The sequence below is a fragment of the Crinia signifera genome, chromosome 7 (genome assembly GCF_055691185.1).
Source record: "Crinia signifera chromosome 7, ASM5569118v1, whole genome shotgun sequence".
Taxonomy (NCBI): Eukaryota; Metazoa; Chordata; class Amphibia; order Anura; family Myobatrachidae; genus Crinia; species Crinia signifera.
Window position 1 is genome coordinate 79,549,056 of NC_139223.1, and position 17,987 is coordinate 79,567,042.

Genomic DNA, 17,987 nt, shown 5'->3' on the forward strand with positions numbered 1-17,987 from the left:
CCCCGGCCCTGCAGCCGCACCTCCACTTGTCCGGGGCACTGTTGAGCCCCACCAGTGCCACCGCTTATTGCTGCTGGACTAGTGGGGCTGCATGGCTTCCAGCATGCAACCCCTTGCATGTAATGGGCATTATGGCATGCACTGTCCCTCTTATTTTATCTGGCTCCTAAATTTTCATCCTGGCTCCTAGATTTTAAATTTGTCAAGCCCTGTGCTACTGTATAGAACATTCACGTCTCACGCTGGACCGCTAGCCAATAGGCGCTTGTGGTCCAGCAGCCAATCAACTGGTGGCTGCTGGATCGCGAGCGCCTATTGGCTAGCGGTCCAGCGGGAGATATGAATTTTACATAGCAGCACGTCTCTCTCCTGGACTGCTGGGAGACGGGAGAAGCAGCAGCACCCATACAGAGCAGCATTATTAGGGTACTTACTGTCTCCAGCACCCGCCTGTACTCTGTGTTACTCTGTGTATGTGTACATCGCTGCAGCAGCTGCGGGCGACATAGTAGCATCCTCTCTTATAGACGGACCTGCTGGTATAAGCAGCGAGGCTCCATCTGCAGCTAGGCTCGGGCGGTAGCAGGGTCCTGGATCGTCTCCTGCCCTCTCAGAACGGTACCTGGAAATGCTGGCCCTATTTAACAAGCTATTGGACTGGTTCAAGACTCTGTTCTGGAAGGAGGAGATGGAGCTGACCCTGGTGGGGCTGCAGTACTCCAGGAAGACCACCTTTGTGAACGTGATTGTGGTGAGAGATGGGGGCAGCAGGAGGCCCGGCCGGCCGGTGCGGGACGCTGGGAGACGGAGTGACAGCCCAGAGCTGGGTTACAGTGATAGCGCCTTGGACAGGCTGCCTGTGAGTGTAACCCTACAGGAGTCATGGACACACTAGTCATCAGCCTGCACCTGGGGTTGCCCCGCTAACTGCAGCTGGTTCAGGATTGTCAGTCCGCATCACGGTGTGTGGCAAAGGTATAATGGGCATCTCTGTGTGTGGCATATGTATAATGGCCATCACGGTGTGTGGCATATGAATAATGGCCATCACGGTGTGTGGCATATGTATAGCGTGCATCTGTGTGTGGCATATGTATAACGGGCATCTCTGTGTGTGGCATATGTATAACAGGCATCACGGTGTGTGGCAAAGGTATAATGGGCATCTGTGTGTGTGGCATATGTATAATGGCCATCACTGTGTGGGGCATATGTATAATGGGCATCACGGTGTGTGGCATATGTATAATGGGCATCTGTGTGTGGCATATGTATAATGGGCATCAGGGTGTGGGGCATATGTATAATGGGCATCTGTGTGTGGCATATGTATAATGGTGCATCATGGTGTGTGGCATATGTATAATGGGCATCACGGTGTGTGGCATATGTATAATGGACATCACGGCGTGCGGAATATGTATAATGGGCATCACGGTGAGTGGCATATGTATAATGGAGCATTATGGTGTGTGGCATATGTATAATGGGAATCTCTGTGTGTGGCATATGTATAATAAGCGTTACGGTGTGTGGCATATGTATAATGGCCCACTTCTCGGCGTGCAGGTTGCAAAACCGCGGTATAAAGTAGTCTTTTCCTGCAATGCTGTGCCCCTTGCAGTGAGACTACACCCCTGGTTTTTGGGGCGTGCGCCTAAGGCAAGCGCATATTATCTACTTTGCTGCTGGGGATTGTTAGGTTACTGCCACTGTTGGGAGGAATTATATGGTTTTTTTTGTTTTTGTTTTTTTACTGTAATGCCCCGCCCTTTTTGTAGCTCCTCCCACATCACCGCCCACTTTCTGCCCCCGCCCACAGTTCCTGAACCTATTTTTCTACAAAAATAGCACTGGATGTACCCCAGCATATTATTTTATGCTGTGATGTTAGATTTGTCTAATGGCTTTTTAACATAAAAAATTATTCCGTTGCTATGTAGTGGGTATCAGTTACTCCATGCCATGGCCAGCATATCTGGCAGCACTGTAATGTGCTATTTTGGCAGCCATTACCCTATATTACATTTGTTAAATTAGCATGTGTTCAGATTTAAACATGCTTCATCAATTTATTGGAACATTGTAAGTGACATTTAACCTAAATTTGGTTAACAGTAGGGGGTGGAGTACATTGTACTATAGGCTATTGTGCATGTTACATGAGTGTGTGTACTGTATGAGTAATGTTTTTGCATATCTTGGAATTCTTGGGTTTGCTGTGTCCCGTCACCTCAGCCTTTTTAAGGCCAGGGTAGGAGCGTGCCTCAGCCACAGTCATATCCATATAATAAGCTCTCTGCGCCTACTAGGCTTGCCACCTCACTCTACATCAATTCCTTCAGATCCCCCCCATCAATCATAATGCGCGCTGCGAAAAGGGGTGTGGCCTATTCAAAAGTGGGTGTGGTCTATTTAAGAGAGTGTGATCTATTCAAAAAGGTGTGCCGCAAAGAGATAACTCTGGGAATACATGGTGCCATGTACAATACAGTAATCAGTTACACTGCAATGTATATACATATATATATACACACATATGTATACATACATATGTATTCATACACATACATACATACACATATACAGGGCTGGGCTGCTGGCAGGGGGTGGAAACTGGCAGGCGGGGGGGGGGGGGGGTGTGTGAAGCTGGCAGTCCGGTTGTGGACACAGCCCATGACTCGCAGGCCGGGGGGGGGGGAGGGAGGGAGTTGGCAGTCAGTGGGGGGGATTCAGTTCTTTGAGGCCAGGGGTGGGGGGGCTGCACGGGCAGGCAGAGCAGCGCTGGAAGCCAACTCAACAGTGGTGGCACCACTGCAGGCGGCCAGCAGCAGCAACGCAGTGTCCAGGCAGCGCATGCACTAAATGGAAGCCAGGGCGGAGGCAGGGCTGAGGGCATGCCGTGTTAAGTGTACATGGCAGGGCTGAGGGCATGCTGTGTTAAGAGTACGTGTCCTGCACAGCGCGAGGCAGGCAGGCAGCACATGATGAGACACACGGCGGGCGGCGGGCTCATCAGCAGGGTTATACACAGTCAGAGTTTGACTGTGTATATGCTTACTACTGGTTGATTAAACCAGTGAGGATTTGGAGTTGGGCTGCTGGGAAGGGCGCTTTTGACTACAATTACACAAACCCAATTTTGCTCTCATCAGCAGGGTTACTCGCGAGATGATTACATCATCATCTCGCGAGTGCGTCTGTCAGGCTGCGGAGGCAGGCTTGGCAGGCGCAATGAGCGCCAGGATGACGGCTGGCCTCTGGGGATGGGGGAGAGGAGGCGAATAGGGCTGGAGGCTTTTCCAGACCCCCGGGTTCCGGGAGAATCCCGGAATCCAGGAAACTGGAAAGGTCTCCTTGATGGTTGCCACCAAAAACGGGAGAATCCCGGAAATCCGGGAGAGGTGGCAACCCTAGCGCCTACCCTTTTAAACGGAGATCCAGTCTATCAGACCATTCCTCTGCAGGCCATTTTAAATGCATGGCAGTGCGTTCAAATGTGCAAAGAAATGCTTCAATGTCATCAGCTGGAGTGAGCATTGGTAATCTCTCCCGATCCTGCCCACCTTTTCTCAGCTCCATCAATTCTTCATAAAACATCCGCATCTGAGCTTGCTATCTTTCAGACAGATTCTGCTGGCCAACAGCCAGTTCAGTAAACCTTTTCAGTAATCCTTCCATATTACCCTGCGTTTACCCTTTAAGGGCAAATTTAGGAGGCTTAATATAATATGCTAGACTCACAAAACAGTCTAAGCTGACACCCGCTAGCAAAATGATAATGATACTTTGGCCCTTTATGGCTGGCTAACATCCACACAACCCCTTTCAACTCCAAGTGGAACTGTTATTATACTACAGGCACAAACTGGGGATATTGGGGGTTATTCTGGTGGAATCGCAAGGCTGCGAATTCGCAGCCTTGCGAGTCCACCAAACCCTGCCCGGCAAATGAACGCCCACCCGCCCCCCCTCCTCGAAGTGCGGGTTCGCCCGCACAGGCTGTGAATGGATGTTTTGTATAAACATCCATTCATATGCTTCGGGTAACCACCCACATCTTTCGATGGTCGGCGATCATGCGGGCCGCACTGGATCACCACCTCCTCCAGCGCCGGCCGCAGCTTCCAGAACACGGCTGCGGCTACAGGAAAATGCAGGAGGCCGGCGGCCATTTTTCTGTAGCCGCGGCCGTGTTCTGGAAGCCGCGGCCAGCGCAGGAGGGCTGCCGCGGCCAACGCAGGAGGACGCCTGTCAGTCACTCTCTGCTCACTGACATTCTGCTGGCCAGCACTTCAGCACCCGATCCCCTCATGCGTGGCAACTAGATGCTTGCAGACCTGAGGGCACGCAGTATGAGGTTTTGAACTAACCTGCAATGGTGAGTTGCTGGTGGGAAATTCTGGTACTGTGGGGCATATGTGTTTCTGGCACTGGGGGCATATGTGTATTTGGCACTGTGGGGGAATATCTGGCACTGTGGGGGCATATGTGTTTCTGGCACTGTGGGGGCACATGTGTCTCTGGCACTGTGGGGGCATATGTGTCTCTGGCACTGTGAGGGCATATGTGTCTCTGGCACTGTGAAGGAATATCTGGCACTGTGGGGGCACATGTGTCTCTGGCACTGTGGGGGCACATGTGTCTCTGGCACTGTGGGGGCATATGTGTCTCTGGCACTGTGGGGGCATATGTGTCTCTGGCACTGTGGGGGCATATATGTCTCTAGAACTGTGGGGGAATATCTGGCACTGTGGAGGCATATGTGTCTCTGGCACTGTGGGGGCATATGTGTCTCTGGCACTGTGGGGGCACATGTGTCTCTGGCACTGTGGGGGCATATGTGTCTCTGGCACTGTGGGGGCATATGTGTCTCTGGCACTGTGGGGGCATATGTGTCTCTGGCACTGTGGGGGCATATGTGTATTTGGCACTGTGGCGGAATATCTGGCACTGTGGACATCACATTGTGCGGTGTAATGGGCATCATGATATGGGGCGTAATGGGCATTACGGTGTGGGGAGCATTGCGTAATTGGCATCACAGTATGGGGTGTAATGGGCATCAAGGTGTGCGGCGTGTAATTAGCATCACAATGTGCAATCTGCAGGTACACAATACAATCACGGTACAGGCCACACCCCCTTATGATAGGCCACAAGCCGAATTTTTCAGCGCGCCTCTGGCGCGCACAAGCATTCTGTCTACCGGTAGAGGAGGGTGGTGGGGGGTGGTATGGACCAGTGGTTTGGACTTGCACCCTAGGCTAAAAGTTGCCAGCCAGCCCCTGGGTGTGTATCAAGCATAACTTTATCTGCACATTACATTTTCATTTCCAGCTGCAGTGCACATGATTTGTTTTCTGCAATCAATTCTGAGGGGAAGATGCACTAACATCTGCCCCACGACATCAATGACATTCATTGGGTATTGCATCCATAATAATCACTTATGCACTAACATATGCAATTATTAATGCAAAAGACCGCTCTTTTGATAAGAGCTGTCCTTTGCGATGAAGCTCTGGACACCCGCGTCTGAGACCAAGGAGACCCTCTGCGTATGCGCAGAGAGAAAGCGATGGCCATATGGATGGCCATCGACCATTGATGATATGAAATCATGGCCTATGTCGAATACTTTTGCCATCGATGGGGGAGAACCAGATGGTTTCCCTACATCGATGGCACAGCAGAAACAATGTTTCTTTTTTTTTTCAATGTGCCAGGACATGCAGCATAGCCCCGCCCTCCAACAACCCTTATGCCTCGCCCCCACATTCTGATTGGCCTATGTGCCAGTCAGTGAAAGAGAATGGATGAACATCGATAGCTAAAACTATGGATGGTTGTCCATAACATAGCTTGTTACTATCGATGGCTGGTTGCAGAATCACCATCGATGGTGACTGCACCGATGGCCATCTCTAGCTGCCCGCGGGGCATGCTGGGAGGGATCCATGACAGATCCCTTTGACAGTGCTGAGGAGAGGCTTCTCTAGGGTATTGCCAACTTTTGCTGATGATACCGTCTGCAACAAAGCTCTGGCAGACCATCTTTAGGGGGTTATTCTAGTTGAAAGTCCACCAGATGCCGCCCTGCGAATGCCAATACGCACACCCCCCTCACACACTACGTTCATACGCATGGGCTGAGAATGGATGTTTTACAGAAACATCCATTCGCAGGCTGTAGGGGAATGATGTGGAAGGCCCACACACATCTAAGGTTACTCTTGGATAACCTTAGATCTGCATGGACATTCGGCAGGAAGTGGGCAGGCAGCTTACATCTGGGGATGTCAGCTGCCCACCCCCGGCTCTCACGTCATCGAGCGATTTCAATGGGAACGCCCATGAATTGCTGGGTGTGACAATCTGCTGGCACCCCCCGCCCGCAGTCTTAAGTGTGTGCACCCAAGGAACAATCTGTTCGCCGTGGCCTCACGTACCCAGCATATGCACATGCTGTACATGCGCATATGCCAAACATTGGTCCCCGTGCAAACAAACGATCAGTGCGAATGGATCAGAATAAGGGCCTCAGTGCATTTGGAAATGCAGGGTTTTTACGACATTTTTGCTTTAGTGCATCCCACGCACAATCAAGCCCTGTGTCCTCCCAATGCATTGTAAACAGCAACATAGTTGTATATTTGTAATTAGGTTGACTCCAAAAGGTCGAAATTAAAAACTTATGTCGACCTTGCATGTGTGGACCGTTACAATGTCAACGTTTTGCTTGCTGTGACCTATTGTCCATGTTGACCAATAGTTGCCAACCTAGTAACTGTTAACCTAGTACATGTTGACCTATAGTCTGGATCTCATTTGTACTGCAGCACTGTGATGGCAAGGGAAGAAATGTATCACATGCACTGAAGTTTTCCATATACAGCCAGGTTTCTGTCATACTAGTATGGGGGCATATGCACAGCAGTACTGTCCCAGTGTCCAGATAGAAAATAACGGTACTCTTTACCTAGAACGGCACCCACGATTTTGATCTTAGGCATCGCAAGGTAAAAAATCACGTCGGTCGCATCGCATGCGATGCGACCGACGCGATTATACATAGGGAACAATGTTAAATGGCCCAATTGACCCGATTTTACATAGGGAACAATGTTAAATGGCCCACAGACCCCAAATAGCCACCCTGAAGTGTGAAATGTCCCCCCCAATTTTTAACGCCAACCCACGATCAACGTCAACCCAAAGCGTGGCGAGCGGCGGCGGTACGAGTCCTTCGACCTTTTCATACCCCCACTATCCATGTCGGCGTGGAGTTGAGAATAGAAAGTGTGGCGAGCGCAGCGAGCCACCGAGCCCGAAGCGTGGCGAGCGCCGCGAGGGGACGCGGATATCTTCACAGGTATCCGCGTCCCCTCGCGGGCTTCACAGGTATCCGCGTCCGCTCGCCACGCTTTGGGCTCGGTGGCTCGCTGCGCTCGCCACACTTTCTATTCTCAACTCCACGCCGACGTGGATAGTGGGGGTATGAAAAGGTCGGAGGACGCGTACCGCCGCCGCTTGCCATGCTTCGGGTTGACGTTGATCGTGGGGTGGCGTTAACAATTGGGGGGGGCCATTTCACACTTCAGGGTGGCTATTTGGGGTCTTTGGGCCATTTAACATTGTTCCCTATGTAAAATCGGGTCAATTAGGCCATTTAACATTGTTCCCTATGTAAAATCGCAGTAATCGCGTCGGTCGCATCGCATGCGATTTTTTGACCGCATGCGATGCGACCGACGCAATTTACATTTTAACATGCATTTCTATGTAAAATCGCGGGCATCGCATCGGTCGCATCGCATGCCATTATAATGGCATGTGATATACATGCGATGCCTGCCGTTCTAGGTAAAGAGTACCAAAATAACCAGGTCCGGCGCCACCACTAGGCAAATCTAGGCATTTGCCTAGGGCGCCGGCCACTGGAGGGCGGCATTTTGTGCCGCCCGGGTACCTGTCCTACGGCGCTGTGTATTTAAATCTGGCGGCGGAGGCAGCGGGGGTCCCTGCAGTCCATTAGAAATCACGAGCGCTATCCGCCGGGCTATGCGGAAGCGCTTCTAGTGTGAAAACTCTGGCAGCACGGCGCACGCTGATCTCAGCCAATCAGCGTGCTGCCAGTGTTTTCACACTAGAAGCGCTTCCGCATAGCCCGGCGGATAGCGCTCGTGATTTCTAATGGACTGCAGGGACCCCCGCTGCCTCCGCCGCCAGATTTAAATACACAGCGCCGCAGGACAGGTACCCCCCCCCCCCGGCACCGGGGCGCCCCCACCCCGACTCGCCTGGGGCGCTCCGGTGCCTTGCACCGGCCCTGAAAATAACTAGCACTAATATCTGTGGGACATATATATATATATATATATATATATATATATCTCCTCAGAGAGTGATAAAGTGGAGAGAAATAAATTACCAACCACTCCGCTCCTCTCACTGCCCTGTCAGGCTGTTGACAGCTAGGAGCTGAGTGGCTGCTAATTTAGCTCTCTCCGCTTTATCACTCTCCAAGGTATAATACTTGATAGGCCCAGGTGTCCTTCCTTCACATATCACCGGCGACCAGTGCTCGGGCTGTGTGACCGGTATGTCCAGTGTCCCCCAGGCAGAGCATGGTGCAGCTTCTGTGGGGAGCCCGGACACACATAACAGAAGAAACATGACGGCTATTGATGGAGGAGCCTGGTGATGATGGGCAGCAGCAGTGATACAGGGAGGAGGAGTAGGAGGGCTGCGTGTGGCATTATTATCCATTCCTCCCTCCTCTGCCCCCTCCCTCTATCACGCTGCCCCATGCGGATGTGACATTTCAGTGAGCCGCCATTTTGAGAGCCTGGCGTCCGCACACACAGGCTGAGCAGGCGGCCAGCAGCAGTACGGAGAGGAGCGGCAGAACGCAGGCGACAGAGGGGGGAAAGAGGCGGCGGCGGAGGAGGTGGCTGCGTGACATCGGCTGCACACAGGCTAGAAGCGGGCACGGCGGTAAGCGCGGCGGCGTAGATGAAGCGCTGAGAGCCCGGCCCGGGGCTAGGAGAGAGTCAGGCCGCACGTCTCCCGCTGCACCGGCTGCGCTGCTGGGATCCAACCAATGAGCCAGGCGAGGGCGGCTGAGCGCAGCACACGAGCTCCTGGCTGCCCGGAGCGGCTAGGCCCAGACCCGCACGGCGGCGAGTGTCAGCGGCCGGGTGTCAGCCAGCCTCCCGTCACCGGCAGCCGTTGAGGGCCCCCGGGGAGAAGCATCCCCACCGCGCCTCCCCCCGACAGGCGCCGAAATTGGGCGAATAGCGAGCAAATACGTCCGCGTATCCCTGCCGCCGGCCCCCTCCGCTCTCCCCCCAGCAGCGCATCTGCCACCGCCCGCGGGAAAGGCCCAGGCTGCAGCCGCTGCGCAGGCCCTGCCGAGGCCGTTCTCCGCTCCCGCTCAGCCGGGCCCGCAGCCCAAATCAAAGCCGGCGCAGCGAGCAGGACTGATCGAGGCCTTGGAGGCCGAACCCAGAGAGATGAACCACCATCAGCAGCAGCAGCAGCAGACGACGCCGCAGAAGCCCGGGGAGCAGCAGCTCAGTGAGCCCGAGGACATGGAGATGGAAGGTACCTGTCATCCCCTCATCCCTCCCCGTCACCTCACACCCAGGTCCTGCTTTGTGTGCGCGGCCCAGAAGGGATCGGCACCGTGGGGCCTGTGCATGTCACAGCGCAGCCGCCCACCCTAGCTCTGAGTGCCTGCATCAGAGCTGTAGGAGCACCAAGCTGTTGCCCAGCAGTCTCCGGCTGTCGTGCTGTGCTCGGTGTATAGGAGTCACGTGTGTGGTATATACCGCTATGTGCTGGGCTCAGTGTATGGGTGTGATCTCTATGATCGTGCATAACTTAGGTTAATTGCAACTATTATGGAAGTTGTTTGCAGGAAGCTGCTACATGGAGCTGACGTTTGGTATTTTCTTCCCCCCCTTATCAGCCCCATCCCCTTGGTCATGTGCAGGTGTGTATGTAGGTTACTGTGCAGTCTCGGCCTGAGATGATGTGATCTCCCAGCATTAGGGGTGTCACACACTGCAAGCAGGACAGTAAATAGCTTGTGTCTTAGCAGCTAATGTTGGGCATCAGGGGAACAGCATGTATTCGGGATAAAGAGGGACAGTCGTTCAGATGAGGAAGGAGTTGGGTTTGGATATCGCATATATGCAATAATTGTGCACATCATCGCAGCAAGGGACCACCCTGCACACTGCCGCCGTGCTTGTGGCTACCAGGCATAGTAATCCTGCAACTAATAGAGATTGCACTGGGGTACCTTTCCTGTGTCCTATCCATCGTGCAGAGTCATTACCCAGCTGTAGACTTCCATCATTATTGCTGACCATTGGATCAGGGCTGGCTGGTAACTCTCTTGCAAGCAGCACATTGGAAACAGGTGGAATCCTTTGCACATTCCTAAATGTATCTCCCTAGAGCAGCATGTGTGGGGACCGGTGCCTATTGCTGCTCAGGGTGTGCACATACTAATCCATCTGACTATATCTCTGTATATAGACCTTGCAGGATGCTTCAAAGCAAATCCTCAGTCCAATAACATTTCACTTAATGTTGTACATATTCCTTTGGGAAATAAAGTGAAGTTATACTTGTGCGTTAGTTCAAGGGGTACCATCCTTGGATTATGCAGGATTATTTTCTTGCCCCCACCCCAAAAAAAGTACAGTTTGGTATCTATAGGGCATATGAACTAAGCATTGGAGAGTGATAAAGTGGAGAGAGCTAGTAAATAGGAACCACTCTGCTCATGTCATTTTTTCAAACATGGGTAGATATAGTAAGCCTTTAAATAGATAAACATGAGGGTGATGGTACCACAATGTATCATCATTGCAAAATTACGTTGCAATGATACTAATCGCATATGTTTTAACAACCTATGCTTTTCGTATCGCAAAAGACAGCTCTTGCGAAAAGTGCTGCCCTTTGTGAAGCAGCCAGCCCAATGTAAGAGGGTCCTGCAAGTCTGTCTCAGACCTGCGCCCAGCAGCCTCCAGATTCAGATGGCTGCAGGGACTCCTGAGCGTTTTTAGGGAGGAGTAGGCAACTGGGCCCGGGCAGCACAGCAGGAGGCTACCCAGACAGCAGGTGAGGGGGTGTCGGTGGTATGCAAAAAGAAGCCCATAGTCTTCTATAGGGTAATGTTAGAAACATCTAGCTTTACCCTCCGTTGTGAAAACACAGCGGTTTGCAATTGATACATTCGAAAATGTGGTTAGTTGGATGTTTATATCTTTAATGGTTAATACATCTGTCCCACAGCCTGTAGCATGGCACTAAGGAGAGGATTGGCTGGTACTTTATCACTCTACAAGGATTAGTACATTTGCACCTATACATTTGTTATTGCCATTATGTATTTTCTGCTGTATATGAGTATACTTCCAGTACTTGTGTGATTCATACTTTGTGTCCTTTTAAAATAAAGTATTCCTCAAAGTAATTTGGTACTGATGCTGCCAGAAATCCTGGCAGTAGGGTGACTTGGCTATGATGCAGATATTTGATTGTCTAAAGGTGCATACACTGGGTGATTTTGCCCAGTGTGTATGGACAGTGGTGATGGGGAAAATAGCTGGGTTGAAAATTGCTCAGTGCATACACACTGAGCGATATTGGCCCATATAAATAATTTTCCCAGGGGTGGATGACTTTCCATAGCAGGGCCCTATGGAGAGCCGCCCACACGGTAATACCAGAGCGTATGCATTAGTGCTCGTCGCTGGCGTATGAAGGGTATAATATTTTTCTCTATTTTCTGGTCCTAGTCATATACTCAAATATGTCTTCATAACATTTTATGCTTAAGTGAATGTTTTGTGTGGAAGTGTTGGTTAAGACTACCCTCTTACCCCATCTCACACTTCCTATTTAAAAAATTGTCCTACCAGCTGTAAGGAGCCCTTTTAATTACAGGCGATGCCCGCATTCATGTACGTCCTTATGCCACACTGTGGTCCCCAGATCATATATTTGAATATGCACCTCAATGGGTCTGCATGCAATAATGTTTTTTCATGGTGATTTGAGGTGTTTTTTTTTGCATGACATTGTTATTTAATTGTCACGTTGCAGGGATCACTTGCAGTTGAATTGGCCCCTAAGATTTAGTTCTAGTGTGTATGCCAGCACCTGATCAGTTTATACTGCTGCTGTAGCGATTTATATCATGTTTAAAATGATCCCATTAAAAATTGTCCTCCTCACTGATACATGCAGGCTGCTAGAAAAACAATATAGCTGACACTTTTTTTTTATTTTTTTCCTTAAGGAAGCGGATAGTTAACCTAATTATCTGAGTAAAGGTGCATACACACTAAATTTTTGTGACCAATTTATTTGAAAGACCTTTCCATTGAACCCAGTGTCCTGGACGAAAGGTGTTGACAAAAGATATTGAGGACAGATGAACGACAAATGATGATGCGCATACCCGCCAGTTGTTCATCAAGATTGTTTGTCAACTGTGCATGCAGCTCAATTTGGATATCTTTCAAAAAGAGCCTATAAACTGTAGCTAGATCTTTCATCAATATCTTTCGTCCAGGACACTGGGTTCAAGGGAAAGGTCTTTCAGCGAAATTGGTCAAAAAAATTGTACAGTGTGTGTTTGGTAGGGAATATAGATTGTAAGCTCCACTGGGGCAGGGACAGATTTAAGGTCCATACACACTGGGCGACTATGCCCAGCGTGTATGGACAGCGATGATGCCAATCATCGCTGCGGGGAAAGCCGCTCAGTGCATACACACTGAGCAACTTTCCCCTGCCCGGCACTGACTGAGGGGGAGGATGGCTTTGCATAGCGCAGAGCTATGCAAAGCCGTCCTGAAAGCCACTCATCTGCTGGTATAAACAGCAGAATGAACGGCTTTCCCGGCGATGATGCGGAAGCGCGCTCATCGCCGGGGCATACACACTGGGCGCCCAGTGTGTATAGACCTTTAAATGTTTAAATATTCTCTGTGAAGAGCTGTGAAATGTGTGTACTATATAAATAACTGGTAATAAATAATTTGAATTGGTCATTGACCATCAATCCAGTACACTCCTGCAAGCCCCTCAAGGGTCAGCAGCGTGGGGGTCACAAAGTAATGGCTTTCAATCAGAGCAATTCAGTTGCTGCTTATTGCTTTATACACACCCATAAAGGCAGGGTATAGGAAAATCCTGTCTATAATCCTGGTTTGGGTGCCTATACAGCAGATTTTACACATCTTTTCTTTTCACGCAGCAGGTGGCTGTGTGAAGAAATGGCACCGCTGTGGACAATGAGCGGCTAAACTGAGTAACAATTGAATTGCTTTATTTGTGCCCCTTAGTGGTATCCCTGTGTCTTCTCTGTTAAATATACAGGTTGAGTATCCCTTATCCAAATATCCACTATCCAAATTATTCTGAAAACAGAAGTCCCCAAAATGTACTTTTATTTTTTTTTCTAAAAACCTACTTGGTACATCTGTAACTGGCACTACTGGGGAAATAACATGTAACTGGCACTAAATATGTTCAAGGACAAGATTGCTTAGCATTCAAATACAGTGTCTAATATTGTACACAAACTTTGTTTCATGTTTTCAAACCTTGTTTAATGTACAAATAAAATATATTTGTGTGTATTTCATGTTTTTGATGAGTTTATACAACCTCGAGACCTTTCAAATATAAAAATATTCCAAACTACGGAATAATACGTTATCCAAAATTCTTTTGGTCCCGAGCATTTTGGATAAGGGATACTCAACCTATATAAGCATTATACCCCTTTCACATCACAAAGCCAAGTCAGATGCGGGATTGCACTTTCACCTTAAACCCGGGTCATCTTTTTTTTGTTTTCCTTTTCACACGAGGTTCTTGTCGCTTGAATAGTTTATGCCTTCAGTATACCTGGTACCTTAAGTCTGTTTTGTCTTTTTATGCCTTTTGTGACTTAATTTATCAATATGGAAATAGTTTGCTTGGAAGCTACATGACCTTTCCTACATTCTGTAGGAATGCTAAGTATTTGTTAAATCTTACCAAAATTTTCATCTGAAGACTGATAAACGGGAGTCCATTCCATTAGGAGTCACTTTTACTAAAAATTCACAATGTGATCTATATGTGTGCTTACCCTCCCATAGCAGGTTTAAAAGTTTGGGAATATCCTTTAGGCAGTGGTTCCCAATGCTCCAGGTTTTAAGTATACGCCTGATTCTGCATAGGTGAATTAATGGGAATTGTTTATGTACTTGCAGAACTGGAATAAAAAAAAATTCTAACATTTTTGTAAACTGTTTTCAAAGACTAAAATGATGTGAAATAAGTATTTTAATTTACCCCCTAAATAAATAATGTACTGAAAAATTACTGGCCATCATTTTTCCAACCATTGAGAAGTGTAAAGAGTAACCATTTGAGACCATTCAATCTTTGGCTACGAACATCTTTCTATATGATCCTGCTAATTTCGTAATGATCTTCTATCTGGGTGATGCCGTCTGTTTTTTTTTGTGCACTTTTGCAGGTCACTTTATTTAGAGAAAAAAATCTGAATCTCTAGATAACTTCTTGATTTGTTGCCTGGTAAATTTGCATCACAAGTGGAGCTCTGCCCCACTGTGTCCCTGTCTTTTAGATTAGGAGATCTGCTTCACTAAAGTGCAGAACAGATTTCCTTTGGCTTCCCAGACCTGATGCGGCGTTCTCTGCCCAACATCACTGCTGGAATCAGTCCCCTGAATGCTGTGCGATCAGCATTCTGGATTGCCTGTGTCGGAATTCCCTGCCTGGAGAGGAACTTTGTTCCTTTCCCAACACAATTTGGCTGCAGATGGGGGAACTTACGAGTCTCCTAAACATGTGCCTTGCTGATGGGGTATCCCCCAGGGTAGATCAATAACCAGTGGGGGTGAGGGATGGGTTTATAATGTAAACCAGCTAAATGATGCTTTAATGTAATAAACAAAATACATTGGTCACAGGGTAGTGTTGAGGACTGCACAAAAGGGGCTTTTATATGTGTGTGTGGGGGGGGGGGGGGGGGGGGGGGTAGTGCTGGTTGCGAATGCCAGGTGTTCCATATCTTTGCATGAAAGCTGGTGCTTGCTGCAGCTTAACCCCCTGATAATGATATGAGAGAGGGGCAAAATACCTAACAAGTGAATCTAAATCATAGGGTGAGTTTTTTTTTTTTTTTTTTTTTAATAAAATCTTGGTAAGTGGAGACCTTGGTCAAAGCTTCTAATTGTCATTTTTCTAGCACAAACTGCGAAAGTAAAATTTAGAAGCTTAAATTTAGTGAGCATATTCTCTACTTTATTGCGTTAAGATTTACCTTTACCTTGGTCTACCAGCATAAGAACTGCACTGATAACAGCTGGTACAAAACACAGCTGCAAGGCTGTTAATTTAACAGCCCCGCTCTAGCCACATTACTCCCATTCTCTACTCCCTTCACTGGCTGCCAATAAAATGGCGAATCATTTTCAAAATCAATCTACTGAGTTTCAAAGCCCTACATGACCAAGGCCCAAGGTACCTGAAGCAGCTTCTGATTCCATACTGTCCCACCCGATTACTGCGGTCTGTAGATGAAGGACTTTTAGCAGTACCTAGGATCTCCTGTAATTCATCTGGGGGTCAAGCTTTTAGCCATTCAGCTCCGACTTTATGGAACTCACTTCCCCGCACAGTTCGAGAGACCCCCACTCTAGAATGCTTCAAAAACAGACTCAAGACCTTCCTATTTACTCAAGCGTTTTTCCTTCAGTCCCTTAAGTATTGTTTATGAAAAGCTTTTCTGTACTGTATTACATTCATTCTATCTGTTAAGCGCCTTGAGTCCTATTGGAGAAAGAGCGCTATATAAATAAAATTATTATTATTAAGATTTGTACCTTGAGGACTGATAGGCAAGGTTCATGGTAAATCCATGCTGCAGAATTTAAGGCAATCTGGGGGTAATGGTTTTCAGTTGTGGTCAAAGTCTATACACACCAAGAAATCTCTCCTTTTTGAGCTATACCCAGGTTATTTACCTGGAATGCTTTGTGAGTACAAAGGACTAGTGGCTCTAGTTTATTTGGAACACTTTCTAAGGTTACTAGGAACCTTTCTTTGTAATACTGAAAGACTTATTGCTTTCTGTTTTCGCTACCTTATGTGGCCTACACACGTGCAAGTTCTCACTAGATCGCTTGGAACAGGGGTAGCCAACTCCAGTCCTTGAGAGCTACCAACAGTTCACATTTTCCAGCTAACCTCACAACTACACAGGTGCACTCAATACTGACCAGCACATTTTAAAAAGACCCACAGGTGGAGTTCAATACTTCACTTGTGATTCTATGAGGATACATGGAAAACTTAACTGTAGGTAGCTCTCGAGGATTGGAGTTGTCTACCCCTGCCTTAGAAAATGCCCCATACCCAGGCAAGCTTGCTGGATAATTCTAGTTAATTGCTGGTCATGGCCAGTATTCTTACTGGAGAACACTGGTCCTGACAGATTGCTCGGCAACATCTCTCTGTGTCTTGGCCCCTTTTATTCCATGTTATAATTTGTTTACTTTATTCCTACCCCATAATCTTGTGGTAGGAGTAGAATATTGATATCTTCTCAAGCTACTAGCGTTCTTTGCTGTACTACTAAGTGGTGGTTTCAGTAGAAGTCCTCAGCAAAGGTGTTGTATATATCTTTTTAGTTTCCTTATTTATTTGATTCCATATTATGCTTATTAATGTTCACTTCACTTTCAAAGTGTTCTCCTTTGAGATATTAGTTGACTGGAAAACAGCTTGGTAAACTGGAAGTGTCAACCTAAGATTTATAACCTGCCAAGCAGGCTAATAAAAATTGAATAAAATCCCTATTCCCCTCTCATGAGTACTAAATCTGCAGACTTGGTAGAAAACCCATCTGTGTCGTCTTATAACTTCTCACATCTCTAAGCTGCTGATGTAGGGAAGGGGCTTGAGCAAAACTGACCAAAGCGCCTTGCGTACCGCACCAATGGATTAAAGGCAGGGTTTGGGATTCTTGGGGCTTGGGTCAATAGTGGCACCTAGAACCATGTGACCGCCAAGGGTAATTTTGTTGGAAGCCAGTTAACCTACCAGTATATTTTTGGAATGTGGGAGGAAACTGGAGTACCCGGCGGTAACTCGCACAAGCACGTGGAGAATATACGAGCAGTAAAGCTGACCATAACACTGTCCGTGTCTATACCCACCTATGTGGACATGGCTTTGGGCATGGTGCCTCTGTGCTCGGCACACTATTATATTCACACTATATAAAAAAAGTGGAAAATGCATGTCAACCTTGTTCAAGTTGACTTTGTCAATATTGACCTAGGGTATGTAGACCATTCTTAGGCGCCGACCTAGTCAATATCGACCTTGTGACTTTTGACCCAGGGACCGCATACTGCTGGACCACCCCATGACTCGTGTTGTTTGACCCTCCAACCAGTCACTGACTATTGGCCATGCCTTGCAGATGGCTCACTGCAGTACAGTTGGAGATGAGACAGTGTAAATTGTATTCCTGTAGATTGGGCAGGGTTGGCTGATTTTAATCCAAATTAGTTTTTTTTTTTTGTCTATTATACCAAAAAATTGTCTTTATTGAAATGTGTAAATCCATTGGCATTCCCAGTGCTAATGTTTAACTCCTTTTTTGTGAATGTTTCTCTGAAAAATGCTTTTTTGCGTTTTCCATTTTGGATTACATTTTCAGTTATTTAAGTAATAAGTTTGCCTAATGCTTATCTTACCTGTGTGCTTTGTTTTATAGCATATGTACACATTTTCAAATGTAATAATAAAGAGCTATAAAAAGGTTTCATTGAAATATGTAAAATCAAAGCCTAATAACCTTAATTTTGGTGAACTAAAGCATGGTTGACGATGGTTTCTAAATACGATATGATTCAAATTTTTTCTAT

The 17,987-nt window shown here is 47.8% G+C and overlaps 1 protein-coding gene across 2 annotated transcripts in view; it reads left to right on the plus strand.

Moving 5' to 3' along the window:
* The first annotated feature begins 8,800 nt into the window (after window positions 1–8,800).
* The window catches only part of USP7 (ubiquitin specific peptidase 7), a 75,786-nt gene continuing 66,599 nt past the window's right edge, over window positions 8,801–17,987 (plus strand). Inside the window, exon 1 of one of the 2 annotated variants that reach the window (XM_083153369.1) lies at window positions 8,801–9,609. In XM_083153369.1, coding sequence (XP_083009495.1) covers window positions 9,519–9,609 — 91 coding nt within the window. In that variant the 5' untranslated portion in view covers window positions 8,801–9,518. The remainder of the gene's footprint in view (window positions 9,610–17,987) is intronic. The other variant, XM_083153368.1, reaches the window with a different exon arrangement.